The sequence below is a fragment of the Rhodamnia argentea genome, chromosome 8 (genome assembly GCF_020921035.1).
Source record: "Rhodamnia argentea isolate NSW1041297 chromosome 8, ASM2092103v1, whole genome shotgun sequence".
Taxonomy (NCBI): Eukaryota; Viridiplantae; Streptophyta; class Magnoliopsida; order Myrtales; family Myrtaceae; genus Rhodamnia; species Rhodamnia argentea.
In genome coordinates this window covers 24,848,741-24,873,287 of record NC_063157.1, presented here as the reverse complement: position 1 = coordinate 24,873,287, position 24,547 = coordinate 24,848,741, and the positions used below count along the sequence as shown (strand labels likewise).

Sequence of the window (24,547 nt, the reverse complement as noted above, 5' to 3'; positions counted from 1 at the left end):
CTTGAATAGGAAATCAAGCCACCGTACAAATTAACTTGTTAAAAGCCTTGTTCGAACCCGAGTAATTTTACCCTCCTTTGTATGTAGGTGGGCGTCATTCGTAACTTTAAATTTTAGGTTTTTTTTAATTAATTGTATAATCTTCAATTAGGCTGATAAAGATTTGCTCTATCTTGCCCGTGTTATAGGCCAAATTCCCAAAAAGCAATTGAGTTTCTACTTGTACACACACGTCAAATTGAAGGTTTGTTTGTTTCGTAAAAAGTAAATAATTCATAATGACTTGAATGACTTATAAAAATAAATGAATTAAAAGTATTTTCATGGAGAAATTCTTCACTCACAAATTATCATTGATAATATAATTAGTTATTTTAAATAAAATTTTAAGAAAATAATATTCAAACACGGGGTGTGTCATTGTATCGATGCTTGCTTAAGCACCAACGCTTAGCGGTTCGTATTTCTTTGGCGCCTTGAAGCCTCGAACCGGCCGGGGCTGGGTTTTTAGGCGGAAAAACAGAGCAAAACCTAAGAAAGCAGAAAGCAGAGAGGTAGAAGAAGGAAGCATTGAGATGAAGAAGATAGCGTTGATCCTGATGGGATGTGGAGGCGTTGGCCGTCAGCTCCTCCACCACATCGTCTCCTGCCGATCGCTTCACGCCAATCAGGTCATCTTCCTCTCTCTTCCATACCCGAAAAAGCCCTCCCTCTTCCGATATCTCTTGCCCCCGCCTCCTATCCCGAGTAGTGGAAACGGCGTTCGATCTTGCCGACTCTTTATGGCGTGGATTAGTGTCGCCTCTTCGTGATTTACGAGGTTCCGAGTCATCGCGATGCTTCTTCTTCTTCTTCTTCTTCTTCACATTTTGCATGTTTCGGTCTCTGCCGCATTTCGCATTTTCGCACGATTTCGACTAGTGAACAACATCTCGTGCTTTTTCGAGTGTAAAGAATGTCGGGTTTTACCTGCGACGTTGTTTGAAAATGTGAGCTTTCATCCGAGTGGCGGATTGGAGGTGAGTCTGTTTTAGGTGTGTGATGTGAAGATGACCTTGTGAGTGAGTGAGAGAGTGATTTATAATTCTTAAGTTTTGTGATTAATACAATGCTATTGGAATTAAGTTCATTTGATTTTGTGCGGAACAGTCATGGAACCTGTTGGTTGCGTTTATTTGTTTTTTGTGCTTCACATGTAATTTATCTTACGCCTATTGGCAGCATAAGCAGCATAGTCAATTTGCGCTTTTAATGTTGTTGAGAGGAGTTGAATCCGGGCTCACTGGAAGAAATGGGTTGATTGGCTTGCAGGGAGTGCATCTACGAGTAGTGGGTGTATGCGACAGTAAGTCGCTTGTCGTTGCGCCTGATGCGCACCCATCGGAGTTAGATGATAATTTCTTGCTGGAAGTTTGCAGGGTAAAGGGGGATGGTTCTTCGTTGTCAAAGCTCAGCGGCTTTGGTAACTTGATTTTTCATCTTTTCCGACTGATAGTGATGGAGCACAAATTTATGCTTATGCTTATCTTATTCTCATGTCTTTATCTGATGTAGGTGCATGTCGAGTATTCCCCGATTCTGAATTGACCGCGAAAGTTTTCGACATTGCATCTCATCTTGGTAAATCAACAGGTTTGTGAGCTGTAGCAACTGTACTTTCTGTTTTTCCTTTTTTTTTGGCATTACTTTTTCTTAAATGGGTGAAACAGACTGCTTTAGACTATGCATGTGTTCTGAACTTCAACAGTTGATTCATGTGAGTTTATTTAGACTTCATAATGTGTGGAACAACTGAGCCAAGTATATATACCAACAGGTTTGGCGATTGTTGATTGTTCTGCTAGTTCGGAGACCACAGAGATCTTAAGTCGTGTGATTGATCTTGGATGTTGCGTAATACTGGCAAATAAAAAGCCTCTTACTTCAACAATGGTGAGAAACTCTTTCATGTCCAACCTCTTGTCATTGTCTACAAAAGATGTGAGGCTAAGAAAAAACATGTGCATTACCTACTGTTAGTTATTCCTCAAGTAATGCTTTCTGGTCCTTATACTTCCCGCTTTGACTGCTTGGTCTGGGTCAACTGTCAGAATATCTTTTTCTTTTCTGCTATGCAGGAGTACTACGACAAACTTGTGTCACAACCACGTCAAATGCGGCATGAATCAACTGTAAGTTATGTTTTCTCCTGGATACCTAGATCTCCTAGCTAACTACTACCACAGACTGTCACCTGTGTTTTTTGTTCAGGTTGCATTGGCTCAAGCTAAATTATACTTTGATCCTTTTTATTTGTTGCTCCCTTTTCGTATGGTTTGTGTCTTATGAAGCTGAGAGTCTGACAGTATTGTTTATTTTTGCTGATATTCTGCTACGAAAGTGCATTTCTCTGTTTCTTTAGAGCTTCAATGCCACAGCTTTATCATCTTTTAATGACAAATGTATTTATCTCAATTTTTGCAATACAATGCCAATATGATCAGACAATAAGCATCTCAACCTATTCCTGGGAACAGTGTATGAGCTTATTAATCAGCGGAGCATCATTTGATGTGGATTTGTCATTTTCTTTGCGGGCCACTTGAGATTGATTGGACCTCGTCTTATAGATATGCAAGGATTTTATTTTTCTCCCTTCATGTTTATTCCTCTTGGCTTGACAATGCTTGCTGTGGAAAGTTCATGCTTTCTTCATGTTTCCACCTCATGCTCTGCTTTTATTTTCACGTTCTGACCTAGATTAACCAACATTTGCTGGGAATGCAAATTTGATATCTTGTTGGTTCTGCTTTTCAGTTGGTTCATTTGGTTATTTTCAGTGGTATCAGTTATGTTCTGGATATTTTGCTACTTTGTCCTGACTTTTGTTTCGCTGATACAGCGCTACTAATTTACCTCACAAGGTATATGTAATGAGATGTGGGCTGGATGTTATCATGTAGGTAGGCGCTGGCCTTCCCATCATAGCATCATTGAACCGCATACTGTCATCTGGAGATCCTGTGCATCGTTTAGTTGGGAGTTTGAGTGGTATCAAACGCTTCAGGCATTGATTCTGCAGACACCTTTGAAAATTATATCTTTCTGCCTCCCATAAATAGAAGCTTTGTATCTCCTAATATACATGGATTTTGCAATATAAATTGCCAGGCACATTAGGATATGTCATGAGTGAGGTCGAAGATGGAAAACCATTGAGTCAAGTGGTGAAAACTGCAAAAAGTTTGGGCTACACCGAACCAGGTTTTTCCTTAGTTGAACCTTTCAGTTGTATTCTAGAACATTGCAGGGATCATTACATGAATGCTCAGAGATATCATCTCATGAACTTAATTTTTTTAATTGCAGATCCACGTGATGACCTAGGGGGCATGGATGTTGCCAGAAAGGTGTTACACATTGATACATTTCATGACTGTCCATTGAGCAAAATTACGATTTTCTTTGGTAGATGTTATTGAAAATAAAAACAATGCGGTTGTTCTGTCTACCCCTTTTATTGGCGCGCTGGCAATATCATTGCAGAAGATGATTTAAATTTTCATTATTTAGCTTGTGTTGCGAAAATGTACATTTCAGACAGTAAAATATAGGTATTAACTTCAAATTTGCTCATATTGCTGCATGGCCAAGGTCTTTTTTTTTTTTTTTTGCAGCTTCATGGGTGATACTCAATATTTAGCGAAGTGTCTAATTGTAAACCAAATGAGGTGGCTGTGGACCTTGGCAGTGAAATAGTATTAACTGAAAAGAGGAAGTGATGCTGCAGTATCTAATTAACATTTTCTTTGGATGTTGAAACAGGCATTAATATTAGCTCGACTGCTTGGAAGGCGAATCACGATGGACAGCATAAAGGTTTGTGCTTAGAGTTTTCTTCGCTCTCTTTTCTTAATGGCACGTTAACTCATTTTGGCAGTCTATTGTTCAGTAAACATCTGTACATAGCACCGCACCCGAATCATTTTCTTGTCTTCTGCTGAGGGATGTCTATCTCTGTAGGTTGAGAGCTTGTACCCAGATGAGATGGGACCTACTGTAATGTCTGTTGATGAATTTGTTAGCAAAGGGCTTCCTTTACTTGACAAAAGTATCTGCGAAAGAGTTGCAAAGGCTTCTGTAAGCGGGAATGTGCTCCGTTATGTCTGCGTGATTGAAGGAACAAGGTATTTTTACTGAATTACTTAAAGAGTCGCTAACACGGCCTGCTATTTTTACATTTGGATATGTATGTGAGTAGTGGCTGAAGCGTATTTCCTTTAGGAAAATAGAAAATGGGGTCACGTAGTTGGGAAACTTTGTATACCTAAGTTGGATGTTACTATAATCTTAGACTTAAGTGCTGCTGTTTGCAACTTGGTATCCATCCATTAGGCACTCCTCAGAATCTGAGGATCGGATATTTTTTTGAGAGACCCAGGATTCTTTACAGATGATATGTTCAATGCATGGACTGCTCAGCAGCTGTGAAGAACCTTTATTGTACTTTGCAAAGTTCTATTTCTGACTAAAGCAAATAAAGTAATATCGTGGGTGAAGCAAATATGATGGGAGAAACAAATTAGGAGTTCTCACTACTCATCTGCTTCTTCTTAGGAGTTATATGAATTGGTCCCGTCTTTTGTGCAGTCAAGTTCTTGTAGGGTATCTTCTTTCTAAACTAGTCAAATACCGTGTATTTTTAGACAGAAATGTTGGTAACTTGGTACTTGCTTGTATTTTCAAGTTCATGGGGTCTTTATCTTGAATAACCAGTTCCTTTGGTAGGTGTGAAGTTGGAATTCAAGAGCTCCCAAGGGATTCTCCCTTGGGGAGGTTGAGAGGAAGTGATAACGTGGTAAGCTCACTTTCAATGATTTGTCTTATCTCAGTCTCTCTTTTGGCCTGGTGGAAGTTTTTGCTCTTTTTTTTTTTTATATAAATAATGAATGATTTGATTCAAAAAGAAAACCCTGGTAGATTGGAAATTTACAAAGAGCATAGAGAGAGAAATTAAATAAAAATAAAACGACACTAAGATTGAGGCATAACTGTAGCAAGACGACTGAAGACGAAGGAAGAGTGTAAAGAGGTAGCAAGAGAAGTTTCAGTTCCCTCAAACAATCTGTGGTGGAAGATTAACTTCATCGCACAAAATGGAAGTACTTGTTGGGGAATCTAGAAATAGTTATTGAAGAATTTTATGGAATATTAGTAATGTAAGCCCATAAGCATATAGTTTTACAGGATTTGCAATCTGGCTTATTAGATGATTTCCTAGGTTGGAAGGCTGGTTAGCTTTTTTGGAGAAGCAAAGTTGCAGTACTTCTGCTTAAATCTACAGTGTGAGCTACAATGAGAATTTTGCCACAGCAGGAATTAATGATGAGTGCATTGAAACTTGTCAATGTTTTTGACAAGGAAGCTTAGTGAATACTTTTGAGAAAGAAAGAGGGAAAAAACTCATGGTGTAAATTCATAGTATGGCTTCGACCAAAAGAAAATTCATAGTATGGCACTTTAGTATGGAAATTTCCCTTTTTAGGAAATAGAGTGAGTTTATGATTTTATGCTACAATGCATTCAAATGTGCAACCCCTTTATTTCCTTCAACAAGTAAGCATTTGTTCAAGTGAATGAATATGTTATCGCATGCTTTAATTGATCCTCTAGCACAATATTAATTGCCAGTATGTGCTAAAAACCATTTCTGCCAACATTAAAAATCTCCATTGACTGTATATTTTCTCAAACTTCCATGACTGAATTCATCATTAATACTGATCATATCATGCTGCGCCATCTGATCTGTGACAACCTCATGATGGTGCCATTTCAGCTGGAGGTGTACACCCGGTGCTATAATAAACAGCCTTTGGTCATTCAAGGCGCTGGAGCTGGAAATGATACAACCGCAGCAGGTGTCCTTGCTGATATTCTGGATATTCAGGATTTATTTCCTTGATAGGAAGTCTCTTCTAGCTGGAAAAAGTGAATTGATTGTGAGTTGAGAAATCCATGAACAAAAACAGATCTTCTGACCGGAATAAGCAGAAGGAACAGGCTGATAAGAGTAGGCCTTCTTCTTTGCTAGATAGCATCCTCGAAGTGGCCGAAGTTGTTTGAACAGTCGGCATGAAATTGCTTTGATGACATTAGGCTTGACAGCCTAATTCTCTTCATGTCTACTCTTTATGGCGGTGTGCTCCTGATACGAGTAAAGCTAACGCATACAGGGAAGAATGTCACTGAAACTGCTTAACATAGATAAGTACAGTTTCTGTGGCATCCCGCGACTTCACTCTGAAGTCTGAACTGTTTTCTTTGTGTAAGTGGTCGGATAATAATGGATGTTGTGGATTGAGCTAGATGTCCCACTTTGTCCTGCTTGTAGAATTTGCTACTTCATATACGGTATTTGCGAATTTTTTGTTAATCCATGTAGAGGATCTATAAAGACACATGGATCCGTGTAGATCCATAAATACTAAGTCATCAATGGAAACCGAAGGAGAGGGATTCAAATCCTCGCTACGAAAAACTCAGATAGTGGATTCTTCAGATTTTTGAAATTATAGGAAAGAGGTGTCCATAACTTGCATTGAGATTAATGTCTCTTCTCAAGAAGGCTGAACTGAAGTGTAAAACCAGAATCTTGCACCAATTATTAGCCCGTAAATCTGATGCAAAAAGTCCACATTATGTTTCGCCAGTCAGCTGTAGCCGGAAAAGGCATTGCGAAAAGCAGCTTCGGTATCAAGAGCTCTTACAAGAGCTCGGCTCTTCAAAACTCGGCTATTTCCGTTTGATCAAAATAGCAGCCTGTGGGACTTCCCTCTGGCAGAAGCGCCAGCATGACTGGACCTCTAGCCCCTTCTTCAGTGGTCATGGTCCCCGTGTGCCAGTTCAAGTCTGTGTTGACGTAGCCGGGATGAACACAATTTATGCACATGTTGGGGTACTTCTTGGCGAGAACTCGGGTGTAAGCATTCAAACTGGCCTTCGAGACGCTGTACGGCGGAAGCATGATCGACCACCCATTGGCCTCGAGAGAATCCTCTTTCACATCATGCAAGAATCTTTTTATGACCCCGTCGATCTTCTCCTCGGTCAGGGTGTCCAAGTCGCCCAGTTCTTTCCTCGTTTTCTCGCTCGGGATTCTCTGCGCAGAGCGATTTTCCCCATCAGACAGGTTTGCGAAAGGCGGTCAAAGCTTTTAAAGTTAGAAACAGAAAGAGGAGGGAGATTTGAGAAAGATGCTTTACCCTGAGCTCACTCCTGAGGGAAGAAACATTGACTATTCTTGCACCAGAAGTTGAGAGCTGTAGGAGAGGGAGGAGTGCCTCTGTCACCCTCTTGCAACCATAGTAATTTGTGTTCAAGCAGAGTTGTGAACTCTCGTAGCTGTGCTTTACCACTCCCTGAACCAAATTGGCCACTTTGCCCGAGAGCTGCAAATCATTCAGACAATATTAGCCATACTTCAATCGGCTCCTGATAACCAACTCTATGTTTATAATTGTAGCATTCCCAAGGGGTCCTCTGCTTAAGGAGACTTGGCCATTAAGCAGGAGAATTGTCTCAAAGCGAGACCATGTCGCCATTGCGAAATGCGACAGATTCGCTTGATCGGTCGAGAAGGGCAATTTCGCGAACTGGATGGGAAGATCTTCGAAATCCAATCAATCAAATTTAGTACAAGGAACTGTCTGAATTGAGGTCAACCTACCCAAGAGGCAGGGTCTATGTTCATTGCCTTCAGCCCATCTTCATCAATAATGACTCCTGATGCTCCAGCATTGTTCACCTGCCCAAGTATATATGAGCCTAAGTTCTGACTTGAGAAGCTGCTTTCACAAGGATTCTTTTTGTCATTATCTCGACAATGCACGACATTGCTAAAGAAAGATGCGTAAGTATATAAGCAAAGGCCTGGTGGATGGCCGGCGCCCATGTCATTAATTTATGTTGGACTTAATTGGTAAAATTTAAAAAAGTTTAAGACTCAATTAAAAAAAATTAAGACTGAAGTGACATAATATAATAAGTTCAAGACTTTTTTGGTTATTTTCCCCATAATCTCTAGCTTACGTTTCGATCGTTCAGGTCATTTTGAACAAAGTTGTAAATTGTGGGTGCTCATTCGAAAAATTATGGGAAAATGGTATAAATTGTCTTTGGACTTTAGCCTAACGTGCACTCTGGTTCTTGATTTTTTAATTTGTTTAATTTGATCCTTGAACTTTTAATGAGGGACAACATTGAACATTTTCGCATAATTTATGGACTACATTGAACATTAACTAAAAATCTAAGGACGACATTTAATAGATTAAAAGTTTAAAGGCTACGTCGTAAATTGAGTTAAAGTTCAAGAACTACATAGAACAAGTTAAAAATTTTTGGATCACAATGTATATTGAGCTAAAATTTAGGGATCGTCCGTGTCATTATCTAAATAAATAAATAAAAACTAAGTCTGGGGTTATTTGAGAAATTGATCCGGGAAAAATTTAGAATTTTCCAATTTTTGTCTCTCACGAGAATATCAAGCCGTCCAAATTGGTCGCGGATGAAGTCGGCCAGAGCGTCGACGCTTTTCTGGTCCAGCACGTCGAGCTGATGGAACACCACATTCGTCAGCCCATGCTCGCGGCGGAGCTTCTCCGTCGCCTCCGTCCCTCTCCCCACGTCCCTCGCCGTCAGGACCACCGTCACTCCGCGCGACGCCAGTTGCCTGACCGTCTCCAGCCCTATCCCCTTGTTCGCTCCCGTCACCACCGCGTACCTGCCAAGACATGGAAATGCTTTGTCCTCGGCGAAGCGGAAAAAGGGAATCGAGCGAAGGTTACACAGTGAAAATGGCGATTCGTCCGCTGATGTATAGCGAAGGAGGATCAGAAGAGGTCGGTACATACTCCCGGAATCCGAGTTCCGATGCACGGGAGTGTTCTACACTGTCACAACGGCGATCCTTCAGTGATCGTCACCGATCTTCTTCTCAGTTCGAAGCACAAATGATAAGGATTTGGATGCCAAATGCAGTCTCAAATAATCATGGCATACAAATGAGGAACTGGTTGGCTACGGAGAACTACTACACTGTCACAACGGCGATCCTTCAGTGATCGTCACCGATCTTCTTCTCAGTTCGAAGCACATATGATAAGGATTTGGATGCCAAATCCAGTCTCAAATAATCATGGCATACAAATGAGGAACTGGTTGGCTACGGAGAACTACTACACTGTCACAACGGCGATCCTTCAGTGATCGTCACCGATCTTCTTCTCAGTTCGAAGCACATATGATAAGGATTTGGATGCCAAATGCAGTCTCAAATAATCATGGCATACAAATGAGGAACTGGTGGGCTACGGAGAACTCACCTCTGTGCCGGTTGCTTTCCGTCGGTCTCCATGTCCGTGGTGATTGGATGGATTCTTGTCGAGCTTCCTTGGCTTGAGCTGAAGACGAGAAATTTCAGCAGAGGTCAAGTCATTTTCACTGTGATCCTGCCATGTGAATTTAGGGTTTTACTCTCTGCTTTTCGTCTATTTGTTTGATTGCGTCTCATTTTTCGTGCTCTGACCATCATACTGGTCCTTCACGAGAAAATATTGGGTGCTGTGAATAATCTGAAAAGTGGGCCCCCGTATGACACATGTCAAATTTTGTATGGTCTGACTTAGAAATGACGTGGCACTCTAGGAGCTCCTAATATTTTCTCAGAATCCACGAGTGAATGCTTAGTCAGGGTCAGCTAGAAGGATGAGAAAATAAAGTAGGATGAAGTACATGAACCATCCCCACGTTGTTGTATCTACACTTTGCATACCCTACTTTTGGAAAATAATCAAACTATTCAAAAAACCAAAAAAAACCAATTCAACGATTGAAAAGAATCTCGCGCAGGGTTTCTAAGCTTGGGCTTTTGTTGATAACTCTCGATAAGATGGGTATGCAGCTCCAAAAACCACAACAAGCAAAACATCCTCAGGATACATCTGATGATGCCAAGTTCTTAGTATTCTCAAGATACCCATTGACGTTTGCAGTGAACAAATGAACACGTGAATACCCTATCCACAGGAAATTCATAGATAGACTAGAAACAGTGCTCTTGTCAATTTTCTTCTCCTAGATTAGATTGTCGGAAAAGGCTAAACGTACATGGGCAAAGATGTATTAAAATATTCGAAAGGCCCACCATCTTTCCTCTTGATGGATGCAAAGAAGAGACAAAATCATTACTATGCCATGTTGGATTCTGCTTCTGCTACAAGTGCTATAGCACTTGGAAAACATAGGGCACCTCCTAGCTCTAGTATTCCCACGGGGATGAGGAAGTTGCAAGTGTAGTGCGCAAATTCATCAAAACTCCTATGATTCGTGTGTTTCTTGCAGAGTACATTATATGTATCTAGCATGACAACATGACAACTCTTTATGAGTGAAACTGAAAATGGAAGATATGGTAAAGCAACTTTCATGATCTGGAGTTTCACATAACCATATCACCTCATGGCTCTAGCCTCATGAGGATGAGCTAGACCTTGGTAATAGCCTGTGTAGGCAAACAACTTGAAGAAGCACGGAGAAAACTTACTCTGCCGTTATTCAGGGCAGAAATTTCTTGATAATGATCAGAGTAAGGCACTTACCGTTGCAGGATGCTGACTGCCACAAAAACCTGAAAAGGAGAGATTTAGTCTGATCAATAAGATTGAAGCATGCCAAATACTATGAGGCAAGGACTTGGTTGTCTGAGGGTTTTCAATAATTGCTGGTTTTGATTGTTGAGTTAAACTGTCTAATGTTTTTCTTGTTTTCGACCAAAAAAAAAAAAAAACAGTCTTTCTTGTCTACTTCTCTTGGAAATATCCAAAAGCTCATGGTGGATTCCAAAATGATACGGATATACCTCCATGCTAGCTGAGTTAACATAAGTATATGCTCACTTCAATCTTAGGAAATGGGCCTGTCATTTTTTTGGAGACATCGATTGGCGATTAATGCCTGTTTCTAGCAACTATTTAGAATTAATACTAGATGCTGTTCTCTGTTTGGATATAGTCATAGACATGGACAAGTACCACCAAACTTATCAGACCATAGTTTCTTCACTAATCTCTTCATTAAATGCTGAATTGTCTGAGTTAATAATTAGAATCTGGCTGCAAATGTTCTTCGAGATTTTATGAAGACATCCATAAGAAATCATCAAACCAAAATGAACAGTAACAAGAGAACTGCACTCTTTAACAAGTACTGGCCCATTGCCGTCCCCCTCCCCCCCAAAAAAAAAAATTGTAGTAGAGGCATGTGAATAGTCGAGAAAAATAGATTCAATTCTCTGTATGAAGATGACTCAATATGAACCTAGAAGAATCAGGGAAGATTCAGATTTGTTGTCAATTTCAATGGCGATTTATATTGTTGATGGATTATATTATTGCTTGTAGATTTTATTTTAACAGATATTTAAGATTTTCTTCCAGTGTTCGTCTTAATTTATCTCAATAAAAAATGGAATCAATGTACATATATACATGCATATAATATGACTTATCAACACGAAAATAGTACGTATCCAAATATATAAAACAGGGCATTACTGTTATCATTCTGTCCAGTGATTCATTTGTTCAAAACATATAGCTGCGCTAAGTGATTTTATGTTTTGCTTATCAAGACTGCGAAACAGATTCAGATTGCAACGTTTGTGATTTAACCTCTGTTCGCCAGAATACAACAGAACTCTTGAATCTCACCTCAAACTGACTTCCCGAGAAGATGCAGAGAGTGGAAGGACCTGGATCTTCCTTCTTGGAGCTACAATCTCCGGTGTAGAGATGGGTGCTTCTGGAGGAAACGTAAGCTGATGACTGCTCTTGCTTGGGCCTACTGTCATTGGAACTGTCAAGCTCATCTTATAAGGCTTTTAAGGTCATAAACTGTATACGAAAACTTAAAGAAACTTTTTTTCTGGCTGTAAAGATTTTGATGCATTCGAGATTCTGGGCTGCTTTAAAAATTAGCATGGGGCTCGTGCGGACATGTGTACATTTCAAATTAATATAGGCATATTCATAAAAGCTGCTGCTCTGCTTCTCCAGATTTGATTAATGAAGCCACGATGCGTTGGATTGAGAGATATGATCAGAAGGCCATCCGACTCACCATGTCCTCGCTGGTTATTTACTGTCCGTGTCCTAAAGAGAGGATTTATGGCTGTTTAAAGAAACTTATCAACAGAAAGAAAAGCCAAGTCATGTGAAATGTTTGCTCTGCTTGTGCTAGGATTTACGAATGCTTTTGAAATAAATTTCAGGGCTTTGATGAAGCAAGTTACAAATCCAGATCCACGTGCTGCTGTGGAGCTTCTGGGTGATTCTTATTTTCAATTTAAAAAGATGAGAGCCCGAGAGGGTTGTTTTCTTCTAATGCAGTACTTTACTTGCCTCTCTGTGTAATCAATATTTTGAAAATCGAAAGATTTCTATTTTGTTATGTATGTTAAGTGCCCCGACCACTCGTGAACAAGACCTCGTGATATTCATTGGTTCTTGTCAAAAGCTTGTCTTTTTGTTAACCTTACATGGATCTTATCCTGCAGCTATCCTGCAAAAATTGGCACCAGACATTGAAACTATGCTTGATGGTAGATTGGCCCTGGAATTGCCCTGTTAGCAAATTTGATTAGCACTCTATTCTTTTACAGAAAGCAGGCGACCTTTTGGGCAAGGTGCATAAGGAAGTGTGTGAAGGAGCCATGTTTCTTGTGACAGCGATGGACGAACCTCAAAGCGTAAAAAGTCGTGAAACATTTCTTGTGCAACGTAAGTGTTCATTTCGTGATGCCACCAGTTTACTTGTGCAATTAAAGATCGCCAGGTTGTAATCTATTGCTAACACTTCAGCCGTGTGTTTAACCAATCGAGCGTCGGTGTTTGAAGGCTGGTGGGTGCAGACCAAATTCCTGAATTCGTGGCTTTTGTTCATTTCGAGGATGAGCTAAAGAGATCATGGTATGATTTACCTATCCTAATTGTTCAATCTTTTAGCAATTTTATGACATTTAGAAACCAAATCGAAGGTTAATATAAGAAAGGAGCAAACTGCTTTTAGTTTTAACATGGCATGTGACTATGTGATTGTGAGCCAGCTCAGCCGACAAGTGTTAAATAGTACCATATATAAATGCTGGTGGTTGGCGATCTTAACTTTTCCTAGCCCTCTAAGCAAATGCAAGGTTTTGGCCACGACTTCAAAAGAGTGTCCTAAGATTCTCGCACATTTTCTCCATCATAGCATCTTGTTTTCCATGGCTGTCTAACCACTCCTAACCCCTTTCATAAAAGCTTTTGTGACCTTTTGGCACCACCAGCTTCCCCACCGCCACCTCTTCCACTAACATGACCGCCGCTCGATTCACCGTGCTCATCGTTGCGGCCTCGCTCCTCGCGGCGTCTTGCGAGGTCTCTAGCCAGGCCCCGGCCCCCGGGCCGTCGGCCGACTGCTCCAACAGCCTGCTCAACATGTCGGACTGCTTGACGTACGTGGAGGCGGGGAGCAACGTGACGGCGCCGGACGAGAAGTGCTGCCCCGAGCTGGCGGGGATGGTGGAGAACAGCCCCGCCTGCCTCTGCCAGCTGATCGGAAAGAACAACAGTTTCGGGATCGACATCGACGTGAATCGAGCTCTCAGGCTTCCCTCGGCATGCGACGTTGTCACCCCGCCCGCCAGCTTGTGCGCAGGTTCTTACATCGCTGCTTAACACACTCCCTTTGAGCCTCGTCTTTTTCTTGATTCTGGGTATATCTTATTAAGGTTGGGCGAGAAGCACTTGTTTTTTGATCTTTCCATGCACAATCCACCTTCTTGGGATATAATATTAGGCGTTTAAATTCATAATTCTCTTTGTATTCATGAGTACTTTACTCATTTTTTAATTTTTTTTAAAAAAGAAAACCTTAGAAAAAATAATGAAATCGGTCAATTCCTAAGAAAATTGTGACAAAAAAATGCAAGTCAAAACGTTGTAGTAATTACGAATGGAAAAACAAAATTGATGTGATACCTAATATTTTCAAAGATTTATAGAAAGGGAAATAAAAAAAAGAGGAAGTACATAACACAAGTAAAATGTTATTCAGGACTGAACCGAGCGAAAGATTCTTCGCCATTGTTTTTCCCGCCCCCTTTGGCTTTTGTGACTTTGTCTTAAAGATGCTTTTTTTTTACTAATCACGCGATCTCACGTGGGTATATAATGTAAACTTTTATATCCTTTGCGCAAGATCATCTAGTGCTTTGAAATGTGAATTTAATTATCATTGGAATCTCTAATCTCGTCCTCTAAGGCGCGCATTTTCTGAAGCAGAAAATTCGTTTGGTAGCGCAACTTCCGAAACAGAAATCCATTTGATTACGCAATTTCATTTTTCTGTTTCTAGAGCATTTTTTTGTTCTAGAGCAGAAGTGTTGCCATGGCGCACCCCTAATTGCATTTTTTCCCCTTATATTTTCCTGTTTTAATATTTTCAATTTTTTGGATAAGCAAATTCTTGGGTAATTAGATTTGCTACGGATGGTTTAGTGGTTGATCCTTTTTCTCATCTTCTTGACATATCGTAGCCGTTGGGGTCCCAATTTCTAGCGAAGGACCTGCCGCACCAGGTAACCTCTTCTTCATACCTAATTGTTGTAATCTTTCTCATTAATCTTCTCTTTTTTTTTTACCATATAAAATCACATCAAACATCACTCAACTTTTTGATGTAAATTGATGTCGTTCTGCTGTCAATATCCACGCTCACATGTTTAGCTTGTCTTCGCAATATTTTGCTCAAACCATCAACAAGTTTTCTGATTTCGACCGCCCCGGGGCAAATAGGACAATGACAAGCACGTTTGGTTCCAGCAATCACTACTATCGACGTTTGCATTTATTATATAACAACTATCACGGCTTATAAAAATACCTTTCACTTTTTCAAATCAAATAAAGCGGTTTCAGAAGAATAGATAGAAGTTTGATTTATTGAGATGTTGACTGAATTGCAGGAACCCCATCATCTAACAAGGACAGCGGAGCTCCTACCTCGTACTGTATTGTGTCGACTTTCGCCTTGATGTTCGGTTTACAGATAGTCGCCCTGTCGATATTCTCTTGATTTCGCATCACTCATATACAATCGATTTTTATGATTTCTTTGTTATCGAAAGAATTTCTATATCTGATGTAAAATAAGATTATTTAGTTCCTGAGTAAAATAATATTCGTCCCATCGATATTCTCTTAATCTCAATCCATGCTACGATTAACATCATTCGCCCCGTTGATGTGATACCCAATATTTTCAAAGATTTATAGAAGGAAAAAAAAAAAGAAGGAAGCACATAACACGAATTAAATGTTATTCAAGACTGAACCGAGCGAAAGATTCTTCGCCATTGTTTTTCCCGCCCCCTTTGACTTTTGCGACTTTATCTTAAAGATGCTTTTTTTTTTTAACACTAATCACGTGATCTCATGTGGGTTTATGATGTAAATTTTTATGTCCTCTGCGTAAGATCATCTCGTGTTTTGAAATGTGAAATTAATTATCATTGGAATCTCTAATCTCGTCTTCTAAGGCGCGCATTTTCTAGAGCAGAAAATTCGTTTGGTAGTGTAACTTCTGAAGAAGAAATCCGTTTGATTACGTAATTTCATTTTTCTGTTTCTAGATCATTTTTTTTCTTTTAGAGCAGGAGTGTTGCCATGGCGCACCCCTAATTGCAATTTTTTCTCCTTACATTTTTCTGTTTTTATTTTTTCAATTTTTTGGATAAGCAAACTCTTGGGTAATTAGATTTGCTACAGATGGTTTAGTCGTTGATCCTTTTTCTCATCTTCTTGACATATCGTAGCCGTTGGAGTCCCAATTCCTAGCGAAGGATCTGCCGCACCAGGTAGCCTCTTCTTCATACCTAATTATTGTAATCTTTCTCATTAATCTTTTTTTTTTTTACCATACAAAATCACATCAAACATCACTCAACTTTTTGATGTAAATTGATGTCATTCTGCTGTCAATATCCACGCTCACATGCTTAGCTTGTCTTCGCAATGTTTTGCTCAAACCATCAAGAAGGTTTCTGATTTCGAGCCCCCGGCAAACAAGACAATGACAAGCACGTTTGGTTCCAGCAATGACTAATATCGACGTTCGCATTTATTACATAACAACTATTACGGCTTATGAAGAGACCTTTCACCTTGTCGAATCAAATAAAGCGATTTAAAAAAAAAAAACAGATGGAAGTTTAATTTACTGAGATGTTGACTAAATTGCACGAACCCCATCATCTAACAAGGTCAACGGAGCTTCTACCTCGTACTATGCTCTGTCGACTTTTGTCTTGGTGTCTGATTTACAGATAGTCGCCCTATCGATATTCTCTTGATTTCGTACCATTAGTATATAATCGATTTTTATGATTTCTCTGTTGATATTCTCTTAATCTCAATCCATGCTATGATTAATTTCATTAGCAATAAATTATTCTAGCATATCAGATAATTCAAAATGATAAATTAAAGTGAATTTATTTTCGATAAATAATCCTTCGATCGGGATCGATTGCATGCGGGATAAGTCAAATTGAGATCCTATTTTTTCTCCTACCAAATCTCCTCCGTACACTCGTTATTCTCGTTTCCTGTTTTTATTTTTTCAATTTTTTGGATAAGCAAACTTGTGGGTAATTAGATTTGCTACGGATGGTTTAGTGGTTGATCCTTTTTCTCATCTTCTTGACATATTGTAGCCGTTGGAGTCCCAATTCCTAGCGAAGGACCTGCCGCACCAGGTAACCTCTTCGTCATACCTAATTATTGTAATCTTTCTCGTTAATCTTTTTTTTTTTACCATACAGAATCACATCAAACATCACTCAACTTTTTGATGTAAATTGATGTCGTTCTGCTGTCAATATCCACGCTCACATGTTTAGCTTGTCTTCGCAATATTTTGCTCAAACCATCAACAAGTGCGGAAATAAGACAATGACAAGCACGTTTGGTTTCCAGCAATGACTAATATCGACGTTCGCATTTATTATAAAACAACTACTAGGGCTTATAAAAAGACTTTCGCTTTTTCGAATCAAATAAAGCGGTTTCCGAAGAACGAATAGAAATTTGATTTAATGAGATGTTGACTAAATTGCAGGAACCCCATCATCCAATAAGGGCAGCGGAGGATTGGACCAAAAAAAAAATAAGGGCAGCGGAGCTACTACCTCGTACTATGCTCTGTCGACTTTCGTCTTGATGTTCGGTTTACATATAGTCGCCCTGTCGATATTCTCTTGATTTCGTACCATTCGTATACAATCGATTTTTATGATTTCTATCTCTGATGTAAAATAATGTTATTTAGTTCCCCATTAGAATCTTATTCGTCCCGTCGATATTTTCTTAATCTCAATCCATGCTACGATTCATTTCATTAGCTGTAAATTATTCTAGCCTATCGGATAATTTAAAATGATAAATTAAAGTGAAATTAATTGTCGACAAATAATCCTTCGATCGGGATCGATTGCATGCGGGGATAAGTCAAATTGAGATCCTATTTTTTCTCCTCCCAAATCTCCTCCGTACACTCGTTATTCTCGTTTCCGTTTTATTTCTCGCAACATTTTTCTTCCGCCAATCGCTGGCGCTTAAACCGTGGAATTCAATGGATTATCAGAGCGCCACCACCCCGACCTCCGCCACCGCGGCTTCGCCGACGGGCGGCCCAGCCTCCAAAGCCCGAGCCGCCATTGTCGCTCTCTCCTCCATCGTCACGGCCATCCCCCCATCCCTCTCCTCCTCCGAGAACCCCGCCCTCGCCCTCCTCCACGACCCCGACGTCGCGTCCCAGGTCTCATCCCTCCTCCGCCGCCCCGACTCCGGCTCCGGCGACGACAACCTCTGCCGCTGGCTCTACGACACCTTCCACTCCGGCGACCCCGACCTCCACCTCGCCGTCCTCCGCTACGTCCCCACCGTCGCCGGCGTCTACCTCTCGCGCGCCTCCCAGCGCAAGCCCCACGCCGGCTTCGAGTGCGTGCTCCTCGCCATCTACGCGCACGTGACCACCGCCCGCGGCGGCCAGTCCGTGACCGTCACGCTCCCGGACGTCTCCCACCCGAGCGTGTACCACGAGACGCGCGACAACTCCGCCAAGAGCATCGCGACGGACCTGAACCTCGCCGTCGTGTCCCCGAGCCTCGAGCCGCACGGCACCGTCCGGTCGTCCCGGCGCTCGCGGATCGTCGGTGTCGCGCTGGAGCTCTACCACAGCCGGATCGCGCAGATGCCGGTCGGCTCGAAGATCGATTTCTGCGAGTTCTGCGTCGTCTGGTCAGGCCTGACCGGAGATTCGTACAAGGACGACTCCGAAGAGATCTACGGCGGCGGCGACGCGAACCCGTCGCGGATCGAAGGTCAAGGGACCCGATCGGGGAGGATCCCGATGCCATGGGAGCTCCTGCAACCGGTGCTGAGGATATTGGGGCACTGCATTCTGGCGCCGGCGCCTGCGAAGGAGAAGGAGCCGCTCGATGCGGCGGCGGCGGCGGCTTGCAGGAGCCTGCACGCGAGGTCGCTGCACGACATCGATCCGAAGGCGATTCTGGCGACGGGGAGTCTCCTGAGGTTGAGGAAGATCGGGTTGGATTCCGGGCAGGAGGTCGGATCCGACTGAAATACCCCTAGAAAACGTCATCGTTCTTTCCTCTTCGTTTGGTAATTTGAGCTCGTTGGGAAATGAGAAGAAATAAATTATAAAAAAATAAATAAATTAATCCTTAGAGCCAAAAAAACAAAAGGGCAAAAAAAAAAAAAAAAAAAAAAAAAATTCCAACCCACCTTTCATTTAGTTCTTGAACGTTCACTCTCTTTTCTAATTCATTTGCATCAATCGGGCACTTAACATTAAATTTCGAACCCATAAAGAATAGTTGCTACATAGCCCTTTTCAAAAGGGCCACGCCCGAGGTTCCGTGAACGAGGCTTTCGCCACTTTCGATGGGTAATTTAACGGAGCTTAAAGTGACTTCGGATGCGAACGAGCTCAATTTACGTATATTCGATATCGGTGAATCATTTGACGTTTAATAAATTCTATTAAAGGGATTATCCGATCTAAAACATTCTTGGATTCGATTTGTTGATCTATCTATAATGAAATTTGTTCCCACGCATACATTGCGCACGTGTAACTGTTTTCTAGCTGATATTGCAATGCTTGTTCACTAAATTGATTTAGTGATTTCATTTTTGAAATGCTGTGAGAACCGTCGTATATAAGATGCTCAATAATTTCTAGTATATTCTTGTATTCTTATTCCTATATGGCACTTGTTTAATATATTTTCAAATATACGGTACATCTTACCTTTGTTGTAACATAACATGTCACATCTCGGGAAGACACGCAACAAAAAAAAAACCGGACACGTTATATTAAATATTTTTTAAATATAAAAATAAATAAACCAAAATAGGTATTATATGCCATTTTAATCGTAGATGGCGAGCTTTCAACTCAAAAATTTAAAAAATAGAAAGATATCATATGAAAACTTAAACAGGCACCAAACGAGATTAAAATGTTTTATCTTTCATAAAAGACCGAGTAATTAAAGTTAAATTTTTAGAAGATGGGTTAGTCCCACAACTCGAGATAAAGGAAAAAGGGAGGAGGCCTCAATTCTACAATATCTAGGGTTCCAAAGTCCAAACCGTCGTTATTAAGTTTCTCTTTTAATGAACTTACACCCCGCCCCGGGGGTTCGGGTGTTGGCAGAGTGTCGACCCCATTGACTAAGTGTCGAAATGCCGATATGTGGTCAACGCGACCGACACGGGTGTTGGGAGGTGTCGGATGGGTGTTGGTGTCGGACACGGTGTCGGACACGACACTCTCACTTAAGAGAGGACTGTCGGTGCTACGTAGCAAATAAGTGCCACGTGACGAGCATATGAGCAAACGTTCTCTCAGCTCCGACTTTTACGTTTTTTTTATTCAGTCTCAACGTCGACTTTGCCTTTATATAATATAGATAAAAATGCTAACATTGGATCATTGCTTTCACGACTATAGATGATGGTGAAGGATGGGTTTTTTTTTCTCAATCAATTGCGATTAATGCAGCCTTCGCAACGACAGTGAACCGAAAAATCAACAACACCATGAAAATTTTTTACATATTAAAATAAAAGTACCATATTATAATTCAAGCAAAAATAATGTTGGATTAGCTTAGCAAGCTACGATCTTCTAGCGAATCAAATTTTATCTAAAGAGAATGCAAAATTATTGAACATTATCAAATTACCGTTAAAAAAATGTATCACAAACCGGAACGATTGCTTGTGACACAATATCTTATTAAGACTGAACAACTCACAACTTCATTGAGAGAAACTCAAAGCCGATATAGCCATCGAACGACATATTCAAAGCATATCGTACTGATTTTTTTTTTTTATTGTTTGCACGAAACAATGAGAGTTTTCGATCCCGATACAAATACAACGACAATGTAGATGCGCTAATCTCATGGGAACATAATTTAAGGAAGAATAGTGAATAAGGGCATGATGTGGAGCCATTTTATTACGAAATAGTCTCGAGTGAATATTATCTCAAATAAATACCTAAATCAGTCATTAATTTTCAATAAGGGAGCTTAGATAGTAGAATGACATGTTCTAAGACCGATCGAGAATGAGTGATCTCTACAACGATCTTTCCTATTTTGGTGGTTTCGACATGGGAGCATAAGCTTAGTTTTTGCCCCCTTAATCTACTTCATTAAGCCAGAAGCAAGGTGGTAAAGGTGAGGGGATGTGAAGAACTAAGTGGCTTCTAGTTCCGCTATGACAAGCTGTGCTCTAGGGCTCGATCCTGGCAACGATTTCCTCGCATCTTCCCACTAACGATGAAATCTCGTGATCAGCTCTGTTATGATCCGCGTAAAGTTGTGTTAGAGAAATCTCACATCAAATAATTAATATCGTGTAAAGTGGTTAATATACTATAGTTAGCCTATAATTGAGTGGCTTAAGTTTTTGAGCGAATGTGAGATATTAATAGACACGAGTTTCATCTTTGCGATCTCCCTATGCAAAAGGTATCAATTGACGACTTACATTATGACTTTCACTTTGTACCTTTATTAAGAAAATAGACTCGTTCACTTAAGCTTTTATTAAAAAAAAAAAATCATAATTCAAATTTCAATTTCGACGAACGTGAATTCCAAAGAAACAACTCCGCGAATCTTTTGGGCCCTCTCGAATTCGTAATATCATCTTTTTGGACGCCTTCAAAGATCGAATTCTAGTGATCCAATTTCGAATCCCAAACTCAATCGAATCCCAAAGTCCCGACCGCTATATTTACTCTGCTACCCTGCGACGAGCACCACGGGACCGACGTCTGATTCCCGCATTCTCCAGCGTACGATCCCCTGCACCATCAACGGTGATAAGACCCCACCTGCAAATCCCACCCCTTGGACCGTAAAAGCAATCTCTCCTCTCCTTCTCTCTCTCTCTCTCTCTCTAAGACTCTAGAGTTTCAACGAACTATCCTCCCCGTTTCTCCTCCCTTCTTCTTCGTATAAACTGAAACTCCCGAGCCCTAATTTATCTCCAAGTTTCCGATCACAGGGATCGCCAATTAATTGCAGAGGTACCGCTTCTGATGAACAGTCGTCTCAATCATTAGCTTCTGATAATTTCCTTTTTCTCCGGCAATTTTTTTAGCTTTAAGTTTCCTCCGGGATGAACTGGAAAGTTCAAATCGTCAGTTTATTTACTTAGTCGATAATCGTTTTGTGGATCCTTTATCGGTGGTATCTTCGTTCTTGTTCCTTTCGGAGCAATTGTTTTGTCGTTGCGGCTGATGGGTTTGACCCTTTTCGGGCGCTCATGCCATTTTTCTAGGGTTTGTCAGATCAGGTTTTATGGGTGTGGACAATTGGGATCATGTTTTAATCCCTTCGACATTTGTGTTTGCAGGGTGTAAGTGTTGCTGTTTTTGGGGATTTGAGTTCGTCCCTTGAATTAACTTGTAGGGTTAGAGAATTCTTTTATGGCATTTGAATGCCAAGCAGGTAGTCACATTTCTGAGAGTCTGTCAGGATTTGTTGTTGATTCTTTGGAAGAGCACATTGATTCAAAGGAGCGGATAAGTAATTCGGTCGAGAACTGTAGTGTGGAGCACTTAGAGAGCAAAGTGTTCAACTCGGAAACGGTTGGAGGGAAAACTGGAAAATCGGAATGCACGTCGGAATTTAAACCCAAGAAAGGAAATACTAGCTTGTACGATAGAAAAGAGGTGTCGTCTCATGGTGTCGTGTCGTGTTTTTCTCGCTCGTTCACCGACCTTCCTCCGGCCTTAGTGTCTGAAATCTTCAACTGTCTTGACCCGAAAGAGTTGGGAATTGTTTCCTGTGTGTCTACACTTTTCCAGAGGCTCGCTTCCGAGCATTATGCTTGGAAGGAATTTTACTGCGAGCGCTGGGGCCTACCGGTTGCCCCAGCGTCATTGGGCTTAGGACGTTCCGATGAAAAGTCATGGAAGGAGCTATTTGTGGAGAGGGATTTTAGGAGTAAGACATTTATGGGACGTTACAACATTGAGGTTTTGTATGGACACACCGAAGCTGTACGGGTGGTTTTCCTTTTGGCTTCTACAAAGCTTTTATTCACGGCAGGTTATGATTCGACGGTTAGAATGTGGGACGTGGAAGAAGGGTTGTCTATATCGTCTTCTAAGCCTCTTGGTTGTACAATGAGAGCAGTCGCTGCTGATACGAAGCTGTTAGTTGCTGGGGGCACTGATGGCTTTATTCATGGTTGGAGGGCTGTTGAGGGAATTCCACACTTGTTTGACCTCAGCGGTCATCAGAGTCGAAACAGTGAATTTCGGCTTTGGGAGCATGCAGGAGCAGTTACGTCCCTTGCTTTGGATCTTTCAAAGATTTATAGTGGTTCATGGGACATGACCGTGCGCATATGGGATCGCGCTTCCCTGAAATGCTCAAGGGTCCTGAGGCATAGTGATTGGATCTGGGGACTTGTCCCCCATGATACCACCGTCGCCACATCATCAGGTTCAGATGTTTATTTATGGGACATAAACAATGGGACTTTGATGACTTGCATTCACAATGCGCACATTGGTAATACTTATTCGTTAGCTAGAAGCCATACAGGAGATTTTCTTTTCACTGGCGGGGAAGATGGAGCCGTACACATGTTTGAGATCGTTCACCTCATCGACCATGATTTCTCCCATGTTGCTTCTTGGATTCCTCATTCAGGGCCTGTACTTGCACTTGCGTTCGAGTTTCCGTGGCTTGTTTCAGCTTCTGCTGATGGACAGCTTGCACTGATTGACGTGAGGAAGTTGCTGAGAACTAAGAAAAGTACTTCTGCAAAGAAGATTTTGAAGACTGGTAGTATCGACTGGACAAAAGTAGAGCCACCTCAGAGGATGCTCCACGGGTTTTCTAGTGATCTGTTCTCGGTGGACATTGGCGCAGATCGCATTGTGTGCGGTGGAGAGGAAGGAGTCGTTAGAATTTGGAACTTCTCTCAAGCTCTGGAGATCGAACGGAGGGCCCGTGCTCTTAGAGGAATCCGATTGGAGAACAGGATGCGGCGGCGTAAGCTTCAAGTAGAGATGAACAGTAAGGGCGGTCGGACGGATCAATGTTCCGTCGCAGCCAAGAACTCGGTCAATGGTGACAGGAATGGCGTGTGGCATAGCAAACGAGGGATGAGCGGCAAGCTGAAGGCATGATGAAGGACCGACAGCTGGCTTTAGAATTGTTTGCTTGAACTCCAATGATTTGCCTCAGAAGCTTTGAGTTTCTATGAAAGCAGAGAACCTGTACAATCACTTCCATTAGTTGTAGCAATCAATACTTTCTCTTTATCCCCTGTTTCCCGATTTCGAGTCCCTTAGATTCTCTCGACGTACTAACGTGTATTGTGCAATTTGCGGGTCGGCCTGCAATTCCCAGATCATGTCTGATTGAAAATGGTGATTACAGGTGATCTTCTTTGTGTGTTGGGGTCTACATCAGTCGTGGTCACTAATGCCCTGTGTAGTTTGGTTGGTACAAGCGAGTTTTAAGTGGATTTATCTTCGCATTGGCAGTGAGCTTTGTGCTACCGATGTAATTCAACGAGCACAACGAAGATTGGCGGCATTACCGGTGGTTTTCTTGCGTTCCTACAATGTTCAAGCGTTAGTCGCAAGTACGATGAACCTGAGTACTTACTTGGAACGATTCTATTACTTGTTAAATACCAAAATAAGGAAAAAATTGTTATTTTCCAATGCAGTCTCTTTCGTCATTACATGTGATCGGAGGAATTGAATATCGAATTCTGTGCACCCGTGCGCTTGGTAAATACTCCATTTTCATGCTAAAAAATTAATTGAAAAATATTTTCTTAAAATCGATTATTTTTATCGCTTAAAATATGAATGAACATTACAA

At 41.1% G+C, this 24,547-nt stretch overlaps 5 protein-coding genes and 1 long non-coding RNA gene across 13 annotated transcripts; 5 read left to right on the top strand and 1 right to left on the bottom strand.

The window, feature by feature from the left end:
• The first annotated feature begins 469 nt into the window (after positions 1-469).
• LOC115735540 (bifunctional aspartokinase/homoserine dehydrogenase 1) lies at positions 470-6,384 on the top strand. 2 transcript variants are annotated; one of them, XM_048283445.1, is made up of 12 exons: positions 470-671; positions 1,312-1,462; positions 1,555-1,632; positions 1,817-1,932; positions 2,118-2,171; positions 2,943-3,030; positions 3,151-3,243; positions 3,349-3,389; positions 3,805-3,858; positions 4,003-4,166; positions 4,765-4,837; positions 5,819-6,384. In XM_048283445.1, the coding sequence occupies exons 1-12, from the start codon at positions 576-578 to the stop codon at positions 5,942-5,944; spliced, it is 1,134 nt and encodes a 377-aa protein (XP_048139402.1). In that variant the 5' UTR covers positions 470-575; the 3' UTR covers positions 5,945-6,384. The 2 variants fall into 2 exon arrangements, with proteins under 2 accessions (XP_048139402.1, XP_030522683.1); XM_030666823.2 differs by having other exon boundaries at positions 471-671; positions 4,768-4,837.
• LOC115735541 ((+)-neomenthol dehydrogenase-like) lies at positions 6,309-9,583 on the bottom strand. 3 transcript variants are annotated; one of them, XM_030666825.2, is made up of 5 exons: positions 9,369-9,583; positions 8,521-8,767; positions 7,709-7,786; positions 7,245-7,430; positions 6,309-7,141 (listed from the first exon to the last, which is right to left on the bottom strand). In XM_030666825.2, the coding sequence occupies exons 1-5, from the start codon at positions 9,398-9,400 to the stop codon at positions 6,764-6,766; spliced, it is 921 nt and encodes a 306-aa protein (XP_030522685.2). In that variant the 5' UTR covers positions 9,401-9,583; the 3' UTR covers positions 6,309-6,763. The 3 variants fall into 3 exon arrangements, with proteins under 3 accessions (XP_030522685.2, XP_048139403.1, XP_048139404.1); XM_048283446.1 differs by lacking the exon at positions 9,369-9,583 and having other exon boundaries at positions 8,521-9,005; XM_048283447.1 differs by lacking the exon at positions 9,369-9,583 and having other exon boundaries at positions 7,709-7,826; positions 8,521-8,751.
• On the top strand, positions 9,352-13,014 carry LOC125316129. The gene is made up of 3 exons (XR_007199451.1): positions 9,352-9,471; positions 11,728-11,928; positions 12,599-13,014. It is a non-coding gene; the product is annotated as an uncharacterized LOC125316129 (long non-coding RNA).
• A 238-nt stretch (positions 13,015-13,252) lies between these two features.
• LOC115735545 (non-specific lipid transfer protein GPI-anchored 2) lies at positions 13,253-16,473 on the top strand. Of its 5 annotated transcripts, none has more exons than XM_048283449.1 (3): positions 13,253-13,740; positions 15,899-15,940; positions 16,326-16,473. In XM_048283449.1, exons 1-3 carry the CDS (start codon positions 13,398-13,400, stop codon positions 16,433-16,435), a joined length of 495 nt encoding a protein of 164 aa, XP_048139406.1. In that variant the 5' UTR covers positions 13,253-13,397; the 3' UTR covers positions 16,436-16,473. The 5 variants fall into 5 exon arrangements, with proteins under 5 accessions (XP_048139406.1, XP_030522692.1, XP_030522694.1 ...); XM_030666832.2 differs by lacking the exon at positions 15,899-15,940 and adding an exon at positions 14,621-14,662; XM_030666834.2 differs by lacking the exon at positions 16,326-16,473 and adding an exon at positions 16,123-16,145.
• A 1,090-nt stretch (positions 16,474-17,563) lies between these two features.
• LOC115735542 lies at positions 17,564-19,068 on the top strand. Its single transcript, XM_030666826.2, has one exon. It carries the CDS (start codon positions 17,716-17,718, stop codon positions 18,724-18,726), a length of 1,011 nt encoding a protein of 336 aa, XP_030522686.2. The 5' UTR covers positions 17,564-17,715; the 3' UTR covers positions 18,727-19,068.
• Positions 19,069-21,562: 2,494 nt separating this feature from the next.
• On the top strand, positions 21,563-24,262 carry LOC115735538 (F-box/WD-40 repeat-containing protein At5g21040). The gene is made up of 2 exons (XM_030666819.2): positions 21,563-21,723; positions 22,053-24,262. Exon 2 carries the CDS (start codon positions 22,126-22,128, stop codon positions 23,839-23,841), a length of 1,716 nt encoding a protein of 571 aa, XP_030522679.2. The 5' UTR covers positions 21,563-21,723; positions 22,053-22,125; the 3' UTR covers positions 23,842-24,262.
• The last annotated feature ends 285 nt before the right edge of the window (positions 24,263-24,547 follow it).